Below are 13,340 nucleotides of genomic sequence, written 5' to 3'. Positions count from 1 at the left end.
AGCATATTAGCATTGAAATAGGCATAACTTAGAGTCAAAGGTGGTTGAACTTGAATGCTTGATCTTGTTGTCAATATTTGGAAAGACTAGCATTTTGTTAGCTGATAGCACCATTCATTAGGGGTTAGCCGAGCACGCTAGCTAACTAGCCAACATCAGCAACAACAACAACAATAGCAACAACAAAAGCGTTGTCTGTGGTAAAGCAAAAGTCTCAATGTAAATAGTGTTAACTGTGAAATGAAATGACCAAATGAAATATTGATACCAATTAAATATAATTGTAATAAAAAGCACCATGGGATATTTTTCCAATTTAGAGAATTTTATACATTTTGATATTTCCTAATATTTGATACTTCATCTCTCTTCAGTCAATACATCTGTTGATTAGTAATATATTTTTCCAAACTAAAGTAATTGCAAGCTCCACAGTGCCTCGTTTTAGATTGGATATCAAATTAGTTTCAATAGAGAAAAGCAATAAGGTAAACCAGATGAAACAGCTTAGAGGAGACGGGATGATTACACACACACACACACACACACATACACGCACACACGCATGCGCACCCACATCGCGATCATTCTCACACACACAAACGCACACATACACTCACACACACGCATGCACACACGCACATCACGATCTTGCTTACACGCACACACACACATACACGCACACACACAGGCACACAGACACCAACAAACACAGACCCGTCACCCTAGCCTGCCCACGGCACATGGTGAAACACACACGGGAGCATTGATTCGCTAATCAAGCAGTTAATGCAGTGGGATGCAGTGTGTGATAGAATGTGTTCAAGTGTGTAAGCAGTTGAATTATGCAAAAACAAAACGTATATAGTTTCTCAGTGTGTGCGCATGTTTTGTGTCAATGAGAGTAAGTCTGTGCGTGTGCACGCCCCACCTTGCCGTCCCTGACCAGGAGCTGGTAGTCACTGTGGTCGTCCAGACTAAGATCATCAGGAAGGGCCAGTGATGACGACTTGTCAGACAACTGCTCTGACATCAGAGACGCCTGCTCCACCTCAGCCAATCGGATCTGCGATACAAACACACAGAATTCCAACAGAGCACATTATGTTATTCAATACACCCGATTTCTTATGTGAAAAGTGTGAGAAACACTTTATTTTTGGTAAAAATATTATGATTCATTATAAGCGCATTTAAAGTGCCAAATAATGCATATACAGTGCACAATAACACTTGCTATAAGCTGTCATAACAACTCATACAGTTCAAATGTGTTGCCCTGTATCCAGTGACTGACGAAAGTTGTAACTGACTAAAGTTGTATCTGACTAAAGTTGTAACTGACTAAAGTTGTATCTGACTAAAGTTGTAACTGACTAAAGCTGTAACTGACTAAAGTTGTAATGGACTAAAGTTGTAACTGACTAAAGTAGAGACTGACTAAAGTTGTAATGGACTAAAGTTGTAACGAACTAAAGTTGTAACGGACTAAAGTTGTAACGGACTAAAGTTGTAACAGACTAAAGTTGTAACGGACTAAAGTTGTAACGGACTAAAGTTGTAATGGACTAAAGTTGTATCTGACTAAAGTTGTAACGGACTAAAGTAGAAACTGACTAAAGTAGAAACTGACTAAAGTTGTAACGGACTAAAGTTGTAACAAACTAAAGTTGTAACTGACTAAAGTAGAGACTGACTAAAGTTGTAACGGACTAAAGTTGTAACGAACTAAAGTTGTAACGAACTAAAGTTGTAACGGACTAAAGTTGTAGTTGACTAAAGTTGTAACGGACTAAAGTTGTAACTGACTAAAGTTGTAACGGACAAAAGTTGTAACTGACTAAAGTTGTAACGAACTAAAGTTGTAACGGACTAAAGTTGTAACTGACTAAAGTTGTAACAAACTAAAGTTGTAACGGACTGAAGTTGTAACGGACTAAAGTTGTAACGGACTAAAGTTGTAACGGACTAAAGTTGTAACGGACTAAAGTTGTAACTGACTAAAGTTGTAACGGACTAAAGTTGTAACGGACTAAAGTTGTAACGAACTAAAGTTGTAACGGACTAAAGTTGTAACGGACTAAAGTTGTAACTGACTAAAGTTGTAACGGACTAAATTTGTAACTGACTAAAGTTGTAACGGACAAAAGTTGTAACTGACTAAAGTTGTAACGAACTTAAGTTGTAACGGACTAAAGTTGTAACGGACTAAAGTTGTAACGGACTAAAGTTGTAACGGACTAAAGTTGTAACTGACTAAAGTTGTAACGGACTAAAGTTGTAACGGACTAAAGTTGTAACGAACTAAAGTTGTAACGGACTAAAGTTGTAACGGACTAAAGTTGTAACTGACTAAAGTTGTAACGGACTAAATTTGTAACTGACTAAAGTTGTAACGGACAAAAGTTGTAACTGACTAAAGTTGTAACAAACTAAAGTTGTAACTGACTAAAGTAGAGACTGACTAAAGTTGTAACGGACTAAAGTTGTAACGAACTAAAGTTGTAACGAACTAAAGTTGTAACGGACTAAAGTTGTAACTGACTAAAGTTGTAACTGACTAAAGTTGTAACGGACAAAAGTTGTAACGGACAAAAGTTGTAACTGACTAAAGTTGTAACGAACTTAAGTTGTAACGGACTAAAGTTGTAACGGACTAAAGTTGTAACGGACTAAAGTTGTAACGGACTAAAGTTGTAACTGACTAAAGTTGTAACGGACTAAAGTTGTAACGGACTAAAGTTGTAACGAACTAAAGTTGTAACGGACTAAAGTTGTAACGGACTAAAGTTGTAACTGACTAAAGTTGTAACGGACTAAATTTGTAACTGACTAAAGTTGTAACGGACAAAAGTTGTAACTGACTAAAGTTGTAACAAACTAAAGTTGTAACTGACTAAAGTAGAGACTGACTAAAGTTGTAACGGACTAAAGTTGTAACGAACTAAAGTTGTAACGAACTAAAGTTGTAACGGACTAAAGTTGTAACTGACTAAAGTTGTAACGCACAAAAGTTGTAACGGACTAAAGTTGTAACTGACTAAAGTTGTAACGGACTAAATTTGTAACTGACAAAAGTTGTAACGGACTAAAGTTGTAACGGACTAAAGTTGTAACGAACTAAAGTTGTAACTGACTAAAGTAGTAACTGACTAAAGTTGTAACAGACAAAAGTTGTAACTGACTAAAGTAGTAACTGACTAAAGTAGTAACTGACTAAAGTAGTAACTGACTAAAGTAGTAACGGACTAAAGTTGTAACTGACTAAAGTTGTAACTGACTAAAGTTCTAACTCCCACAGTGATGTAAGTAATTGACAGCCTGCTCTTTAGGTGGACTGTGTCAAAAAGTTGAGCGGCTGATTGGCTGACAGTCATGGAGGTGGTAGTGACAGGTTGGTATGGTAATATGGCAGTATGGGTTATATCTGGACCATTAGACCGACTCTGAGGAATCTCCCTGTCAGCTGGTCTGAGCCCATCAGTATAATGAAAAAGAGGGAGGGATGGGAGAAAGAGAGAAAGGGAGAGAGAGAGAAGTGAAGAGAGAGAGAGATAGAGAAATAAAGAGAGAGAAAATAAAAACAATGAAGAGAGGGTGAAAGATGGAGAGAGAGAGAGAGAGAGATAGATGGATGGACAGATGATGTCAGGTTAAGGCGAGACCTCTCACTACTGTTCTCTCTGTGTGTACTGCACTACATCTAGCATAGTATGTAAAGTATGCCCCCCCCCCCCCAAACATTGACATCCCAGTCATCCCACCATCATTACTGACACGTGATGTGTTTCAGGCCCACAGTCATGAAAACCACATATTACTTATATTACTTACATATGTAGACTCAGCAAAAAAAGAAACATCCATTTTTCAGAACCCTGTCTTCAAAGATAATTCGGAAAAATCCAAATAACTTCACAGATCTTCATTGTGAAGGGTTTAAACACTGTTTCCCATGCTTGTTCAATGAACCATAAACAATTAATGAACATGCACCTGTGGAACGATCGTTAAGACACTAACTGCTTACAGATGGTAGGCACTTAAGGTCACAGTTATGATAACTTAGGACACTAAAGAGGCCTTTCAACTGTCTCTGAAAAACACCAAAAGATAGATGCCCAGGGTCCCTGCTCATCTGCGTGAACGTGCCTTAGGCATGCTGCAAGGAGGCATGAGGACTGCAGATGTGGCCAGGGCAATAAACTGCAATGTCCATACTGTGAGACAACTAAGACAGCGCTACAGGGAGACAGGACGGACAGCTGATCGTCCTCGCAGTGGCAGACCACGTGTAACAACACCTGCACAGGATTGGTACATCCGAACATCACACCTGCGGGACAGGTACAGGATGGCAATAACAACTGCCCTAGTTACACCAGGAACGCACAAACCCTCCATCAGTGCTCAGACTGTCCACAATAGGCGGAGTGAGGCTGGACTGAGGGCCTATAGGCCTGTTGTAAAGGCAGGTCCTCACCAGACAACACCCCCAGCACAAACCCACCGTTGCTGGACCAGACAGGACTGGCAAAAAGTGTCCTTCACTGACGAGTCGCGGTTTTGTCTCACCAGGGGTGATGGTCGGATTCGCATTTATCGTTGAAGGAATCAGCGTTACACTGAGGCCTGTACTCTGGAGCGGGATTGATTTGGAGGTGGAGGGTCCGTCATGGTCTGGGATGGTGTGTCACAGCATCATCGGACTGAGCTTGTTGTCATTGCAGGCAGTCTCAACGCTGTGCGTTACAGGGAAGACATCCTCCTCCCTCATGTGGTACCCTTCCTGCAGGCTCATCCTGACATGACCCTCCAGCATGACAATGCCACCAGCCATACTGCTCGTTCTCGTTCTGTGTGTTCTGTCATGACCAGCGAAGAGCCCGGATCTCAATCCCATTGAGCACGTCTGGGATCGAAGGGTGAGGGCTAGGGCCATTCCTCCCCAGAAATGTCCGGGAACTTGCAGGTGCCTTGGTGGAAGAGCGGGGTAACATCAAGAACAGCAAGAATTGGCTAATCTGGTGCAGTCCATGAGAAGGAGATGCACTGCAGTATTTAATGCAGCTGGTGGCCACACCAGATACTGACTGTTACTTTTGATTTTGACCCCCCCCTTTGTTCAGGAACACATTATTCAATTTCTGTTAGTCACATGTCTGTGGAACTTGTTCAGTTTATGTCTCAGTTGTTGAATCTTGTTATGTTCATACAAATATTTACACATGTTAAGTTTGCTGAAAATAAACGCAGTTGACAGTGAGAGGATGTTCCTTACTTTGCTGAGTTTATATAGAAATGTATAGAAATGTACAGAATTAGTTAAATACATGCATTCTCCAGTGTTCCCCATGGTAACTCCAGAAAGATCAAACGCAGCAGCGAATGTGCATCATAACATTATTCCTAAAGGTTACGTCTGGTAGCGATGCAAACACACACACACACACACACACAAACACACACACACGCACGCACGCACGCACGCACGCACGCACGCACGCACGCACGCACGCACGCACGCACGCACGCACGCACGCACGCACGCACGCACGCACGCACGCACGCACGCACGCACGCACGCACGCACGCACGCACGCACGCACGCACGCACGCACGCACGCACGCACGCACGCACGCACGCACGCACGCACGCACGCACACACACACACACACACACACACACACACACACACACACACACACACACACACACACACACACACACACACACACACACACACACACACACACACACACACACACACACACACACACACACACACACACACACACACACACACACACCACACACACACACACACACACACACACACACACACACACAGCATATAAATAATGCATATGAAGATAGCATCACAATAACAATATGATGGATAGATAGGGAATGTGTGTGTGCATGCATGTCATCTGTATTTGAAAGTCAACTCAACATAGTCCTGAATTAAATGATTTTGTTGAGAGAATAGCAACAAGGTTAGAGGGAGGTTGAATGTGATTGGCCAACAACAGATATGTAGATGAGATGTTCTCATACTGAATCAACAGAACTGGATTCTCCAGGGAATGGTACAGCCTTGTCATGAGCATTTCTTTCTGTTTGTGATTTTAACAAACTACCATGCAGATTACATTAACATAAAGAGATGAATTACACACACACACACACACACACACACACACACACATGTACACACAAAGTGTATCATACACACACATTAAATGTTTGTATTTAAGTGTGTGTGTCATCATTCAGAAGAACATTAATGTAAGGTATGGAGGGAAAGCACTGTTTTCTCAGTCTGTTTGATTGACAGCTACCACTATAGCTTCCTTTGAGTTATACAGCAGGATGATTGACATGAGATGTTAATCCCATATCGATGTAGTGTGTGTGTGTGTGTGTGTGTGTGTGTGTGTGTGTGTGTGTGTGTGTGTGTGTGTGTGTGTGTGTGTGTGTGTGATATGTGTACTGTAAGTGTGCGTGTGCATGTTTATGAGCACCTGTGTGTGTTTGTGCATTCATATTGTGTTTTGTGCATTCATATTGTGTGTGTATGTGTGTGCATGTGTACCTCTTGCAGATTCCCCTTGTAGTCCTTCCAGACAGGAGAAGAGGTAGAGGAGTAGTGATGGAAGACAGACCCAGAGAGGTTGTCAATCATCAGCATCTCTCCTTCAAATGAGTCCTTTATCAGCAGAGATACACTGTCCAACCACTGACTCTCCTGGGGACACACAGAGGATGTATACATTAAACACTGTCCACTGACTCTCCTGGGGACACACAGAGGATATATACATTAAACACTGTCCACTGACTCTCCTGGGGACACACAGAGGATATATACATTAAACACTGTCCACTGACTCTCCTGGGGACACACAGAGGATATATACATTAAACACTGTCCACTGACTCTCCTGGAGACACACAGAGGATATATACATTAAACACTGTCCACTGACTCTCCTGGAGACATACAATAGGATAAATACATTAAACACTGTCCACTGACTCTCCTGGAGACACACAGAGGATATGTACATTAAACACTGTCCACTGACTCTCCTGGGGACACACAGAGGATATACCCAGTACCAGTCAAAAGTTTGGACACACCTACTCATTCAAGGGTTTTTCTTTATTTTTACTATTTTCTACATTGTAGAATAATAGTGAAGACAACAAAACTATGAAATAACACATATGGAATCATGTAGTAACCAAAAAAGTGTTACAAAAAAATATATTTTATATTTGAGATTCTTCAATGTAGCCACCCTTTGCCTCGATGACAGCTTTGCAAACTCTTGGCATTCTCTCAACCAGCTTCACCTAGAATGCTTTTCCAACAGTCTTGAAGGAGTTCCCACATATACTGAGCACTTCTTGGATGCTTTTCCTTCACTCTGCAGTCCAACTCAGCCCAAACCATCTCAGTTGGGTTGAGGTTGGGTGATTGTGGAGGCCAGGTCATCTGATGCAGCACACTATCACTCTCCTTCTTGGACAAATAGCCCTTACACAGCCTGGAGGTGTGTTGGGTCATTGTCCTGTTGAAAAACAAATGATAGTCCCAAGCGCAAACCAGATGGGATGACGTATCGCTGCAGAATGCTGTGGTAGCCATGCTGGTTAAGAAAATTCAAATAAATCACTGACAGTGTCACCAACAAAGCACTCCCACACCATCACACCTCCTCCTCCATGCTTCATGGTGGAAACCACACATGCAGAGATCATCTGTTCACCTACTCTGCACCTCACAAAGGCAAGGCAGTTGGAACCAAACATTTGGACTCATCAGACCAAAAGGACAGATTTCCACTGGTCTAATGTCCATTGCTCGTGATTCTTGGCCCAAGCAAGTTTCTGCTTATTGGTATCTTTAGTAGTGGTATATTTGAAGCACTTCGACTATGAAAACCTGATTCATTGAGTCTCTTCTGAACAGTTAATGTTGAGATGTGTCTGTTACTTGAACTCTGTGAAGCATTTATTTGGCCAGCAATTTCTTATGCAGTTAACTCTAATGAACTTATCCTCTGCAGCAGAGGTAACTCTGGGTCTTCCTTTCCTGTGTCGGTCCTCATGAGAGCCAGTTTCATCATAGCGCTTGATGGTTTCTTCTACTGCACTTGAAGAAACTTTCAAAGTTCTTGACATTTTCCGTATTGACTGACCTTCATGTCTTAAAGTAATGATGGACTGTCGTTTCTCTTTGCTTATTTGAGCTGTTCTTGACATAATATGGACTTCGTCTTTTACATCTCTCGTATTACTCATCTCATATGTGTATGTTTTTGAAAGAAAAGCACATTTTTTGTTCATTAAAATAACATCAAATTGATCCGAAATACAGTGTAGACATTGTTAATGTTGTAAATGACTATTGTAGCTGGAAACGGCTGATTTTTTAATGGAATATCTACATAGGCGTACAGAGGCCCATCATCAGCAACCATCACTCCTGTGTTCCAATAGCACGTTGTGTTGGCTAATCCAAGCTTATCATTTTAAGGCTAATTGATCATTAGAAAACTGGCAGCTTCATTAAATAGTACCCACAAAACACCAGTCTCAACGTCAACAGTGAGGAGGCGACTCCGGGATGCTGGCCTTCTAGGCAGCGTTCCTCTGTCCAGTGTCTGGGTTCTTTTGCCCATATTAATCGTATCTTTTTCTTGGCCAGTCTGAGATATGGCTTTTTCTTTGCAACTCTGCCCAGAAGGCCAGCATCCCGGAGTCGCCTCTTCACTGTTGACGTTGAGACTGGTGTTTTGCGGGTACTATTTAATGAAGCTGCCATTTGAGAGCTTGTGAGGCATCTGTTTCTCAAACTAGACACTCTAATGTACTTGTCCTCTTGCTCAGTTGTGCACCGGGCCTCCGACTCCTCTTTCTATTCTGGTTAGAGACAGTTTGCTCTGTTCTGTGAAGGTAGTAGTACACAGCGTTGTATAAGATCCTCAGTTACTTGGCAATTTCTCACATGAAATAGCCTTCATTTTTCAGAACAAGAATAAACTGACGAGTTTCATTAGAAAGTTAATTGTTTCTGCCATTTGAGCTTGTAATCAAACCAACAAATTCTGACGCTCCAGATACTCAACTAGTCTAAAGGAGGCCCGTTTTATTGCTTCTTTGATGAGAACAGCAGTTTTCAGTTGTGCTAACAGATTGTAAAAGGGGTTTCTAATGATCAATTAGCCTTTTAAAATGACAAACTTGGATTAGCTAACACAACGTGCCATTGGAACACAGGAGTGATGGTTGCTGATAATGGGCCTCTGTACGCCTATGTAGATATTCCCTAAAAAAATCTGCCGTTTCCAGCTACAATAGTAATTTACAACAAAACATTAACAATGTCTACACTGAATTTCGGATCAATTTGATGTTATTTTAATGGACAAAAAATTAGCTTTTCTTTCAAAAACCAGGACATTTCTAAGTGACCCCAAACTTTTGAACGGGAGTGTATATATTCTCATCCCATTCCATTCCATACTAGACTGTGTGTATTACGTTTTGTTGTGGAATTGTTAGATAGTATCTGTTAGATACTGCTGCGCTGTCGGATCTAAAAGCAGAAACATTTCACTACACTCACAACAACATCTGCTAACCATGTGTATGTGACCAATAACATTTGATTTGACAACACAACTGATTGGCTCAAACGCATTAAGAAGGAAAGAAATTCCACAAATGAACTATTAACAAGGCACACCTGTTAATTGAAATGCATTCCAGGTGACTACCTCATGAAGCTGGTTGAGAGAATGCCAAGAGGGTGCAAAGCTGTCATCAAGGAAAAGGTTGGCTACTTTGAAAAATCTCAAATATAAAATATATTTTGATTTGTTTAACACTTTTTTGGTTACTACATGATTCCATATGTGTTATTTCATAGTTTTGATGTCTTCACTATTATTCTACAATGTAGAAAATAGTCTAAATAAAGAAACACGCTTGAATGAGTAGGTGTGTCCAAACTTTTGACTGGTACTGTGTACAACTCATTACAGGCCAACTCATACATTTACCTACAATACAGTGAGTGTGCGCCCGGAGATAGGAAGGTTGGAAGTTTGATCCCCGGGCGAGGCATACTCCTTGGCACTCAGCATTAAGGAAATAGATTGGGAGTAAGTCCCTGAGACACGTAGACGAGCGTCCTATCCAGGGGGTGTACTTGTACATCAAGCTGCCTCACGCTACAGAAACAGGAAATAGATTGGGAGTAAGTCCCTGAGACACGTAGACGAGCGTCCTATCCAGGGGGTGTACTTGTACATCAAGCTGCCTCACGCTACAGAAACAGGAAATAGATTGGGAGTAAGTCCCTGAGACACGTAGACGAGCGTCCTATCCAGGGGGTGTACTTGTACATCAAGCTGCCTCACGCTACAGGAACAGGAAATAGATTGGGTGTAAGTCCCTGAGACACGTAGACAAGCGTCCTATCCAGGGGGTGTACTTGTACATCAAGCTGCCTCACGCTACAGGAACAGGAAATAGATTGGGAGTAAGTCCCTGAGACACGTAGACGAGTGTCCTATCCAGGGGGTGTACTTGTACATCAAGCTGCCTCACGCTACAGGAACAGGAAATAGATTGGGAGTAAGTCCCTGAGACACGTAGACAAGCGTCCTATCCAGGGGGTGTACTTGTACATCAAGCTGCCTCACGCTACAGGAACAGGAAATAGATTGGGAGTAAGTCCCTGAGACACGTAGACGAGCGTCCTATCCAGGGGGTGTACTTGTACATCAAGCTGCCTCACGCTACAGGAACAGGAAATAGATTGGGAGTAAGTCCCTGAGACACGTAGACGAGCGTCCTATCCAGGGGGTGTACTTGTACATCAAGCTGCCTCACGCTACAGAAACAGGAAATAGATTGGGAGTAAGTCCCTGAGACACGTAGACGAGCGTCCTATCCAGGGGGTGTACTTGTACATCAAGCTGCCTCACGCTACGGGAACAGGAAATAGACTGGGAGTAAGTCCCTGAGACACGTAGACAAGTGTCCTATCCAGGGGGTGTACTTGTACATCAAGCTGCCTCACGCTACAGGAACAGGAAATAGATTGGGAGTAAGTCCCTGAGACACGTAGACGAGCGTCCTATCCAGGGGGTGTACTTGTACATCAAGCTGCCTCACGCTACAGGAACAGGAAATAGATTGGGAGTAAGTCCCTGAGACACGTAGACGAGCGTCCTATCCAGGGGGTGTACTTGTACATCGAACTGCTTCACACTACAGGAACAGGAAATAGGCTCCTGATACTATGGGCCGTTCCTCACACAAGGTGCATACTGTACTTGGTACTTTTGTGAATGCCAATAAGAAACATGAAGATCCACTCTATAAAGCATTCTGACATCTGAAGCAAATAAGAATACATTAACATTTTGACTAGGTTTACCAGACTAGGTTTACCCAGACTAGGTTTAACCAGACTAGGTTTACCAGACTAGGTTTAACCAGACTAGGTTTACCCAGACTAGGTTTAACCAGACTAGGTTTACCCAGACTAGGTTTACCCAGACTAGGTTTACCCAGACTAGGTTTACCAGACTAGGTTTACCAGACTATGTTTAACCAGACTAGGTTTACCCAGACTATGTTTACCCAGACTATGTTAACCAGACTAGGTTTAACCAGACTAGGTTTACCAAACTAGGTTTACCAGACTAGGTTTACCAGACTAGGTTTACCCAGACTAGGTTTACCAGACTAGGTTTACCAGACTAGGTTTACCAGACTATGTTTAACCAGACTATGTTAACCAGACTAGGTTTACCAGACTAGGTTTACCCAGACTAGGTTTACCAAACTATGTTTACCAGACTAGGTTAACCAGACTAGGTTTACCCAGACTAGGTTAACCCAGACTATGTTTACCCAGACCATGTTAACCAGACTAGGTTTACCAGACTAGGTTTACCCAGACTATGTTTACCCAGACTATGTTAACCAGACTAGGTTTACCAGACTAGGTTTCCCAGACTATGTTTACCCAGACTAGGTTTACCAAACTAGGTTAACCAGACTAGGTTTAACCAGACTAGGTTTAACCAGACTAGCTTTACCAGACTAAGTTTTAACCAGACTAGGTTTACCAGACCAAACTCTGCCCTTGATGAAGAAAGCGTTGGTGGTTTGACAGGAGCAGCCTGTGATGATCATTCCTGCTGTGTGTTTTAGCTTCTCAATGTGATGGTGATTCACATCATCAAGCCTGAAGACAGAAGATCCAGGCAGCGTCTAGCGCTCTGTATGAACACACACGGTGTTAACACACCTCGTTGATCTCTCTCTCTGTGTGTGTGTGTGTGTGTGTGTGTGTGTGTGTGACATCTACCCCCGGGGCCTGTCCCTGTCAGTGTGTTTGATTTCCTGTCTGTCAAACTCAACATCTTGGCACTCCACTTCCTGTAGTCAACCCTCCGACAGAGATGCTCATTCTAGGGCTGGCCGTTTCTATGGTATTTCAAGGCTTTCTCGCTTTCTCTCTCTGTCCCTCTGTCGCTCTCTTTCTCTCTTTCTCACCCTCCTCCTCCCTTCTCTCTCTTTCACACTCTCCCAAGCTGTCTTACGTGTGTAAAATGTATCTCCCTCTCATCTCTCTCATTCTCTCTTTATGCTTCCGTCTTTTCATAACCCATTGTGAAGATGATTCATTCTGTTCTCTTTTCATAACCCATAGTGAAGATGATTCATTCTGTTCTCTTTTCATAACCCATAGTGAAGATGATTCATTCTGTTCTTTTCATAACCCAGAGTGAAGATGATTCATTCTGTTCTCTTTTCATAACCCATAGTGAAGATGATTCATTCTGTTCTTTTCATAACCCTGAGTGAAGATGATTAATTCTGTTCTCTTTTTATAACCCATAGTGAAGATGATTAATTCTGTTCTCTTTTCGTAACCGATAGTGAAGATGATTAATTCTGTTCTCTTTTCGTAACCCATAGTGAAAATGATTCATTCTGTTCTCTATTCATAACCCAGAGTGAAGATGATTCATTCTGTTCTCTTTTCATAACCATAGTGAAAATTATTCATTCTGTTCTCTATTCATAACCCAGAGTGAAGATGATACATTATGTTCTCCTTTCATAACCCATAGTGAAGATGATTCATTCTGTTCTCTTTTCATAACCCATAGTGAAGATGATTAATTCTGTTCTCTTTTCATAACCCATAGTGAAGATGATTCAGTCTGTTCTCTTTTCGTAACCCCTAGTGAAGATGATTCATTCTGTTCTGTTGTTTAATTAAACATTATCTGGTAAGCGT

General features: G+C 42.0%; 1 protein-coding gene across 1 annotated transcript in view; it reads right to left on the bottom strand.

Annotated features, from left to right (window-relative positions):
• The window catches only part of LOC110495059 (voltage-dependent T-type calcium channel subunit alpha-1I), a 99,646-nt gene that overhangs the window by 15,750 nt on the left and 70,556 nt on the right, over nucleotides 1-13,340 (bottom strand). Inside the window, exons 27-28 of the mRNA XM_036948343.1 lie at nucleotides 6,600-6,752; nucleotides 932-1,066 (exon numbers count right to left, since the gene is read on the bottom strand). Coding sequence (XP_036804238.1) covers nucleotides 932-1,066; nucleotides 6,600-6,752 — 288 coding nt within the window. The remainder of the gene's footprint in view (nucleotides 1-931; nucleotides 1,067-6,599; nucleotides 6,753-13,340) is intronic.

This window comes from Oncorhynchus mykiss, chromosome 17 (genome assembly GCF_013265735.2).
Source record: "Oncorhynchus mykiss isolate Arlee chromosome 17, USDA_OmykA_1.1, whole genome shotgun sequence".
Taxonomy (NCBI): domain Eukaryota; kingdom Metazoa; phylum Chordata; class Actinopteri; order Salmoniformes; family Salmonidae; genus Oncorhynchus; species Oncorhynchus mykiss.
Note: the sequence above shows the minus strand (reverse complement) of the source record. Positions and strands in the feature narration are given on the sequence as shown.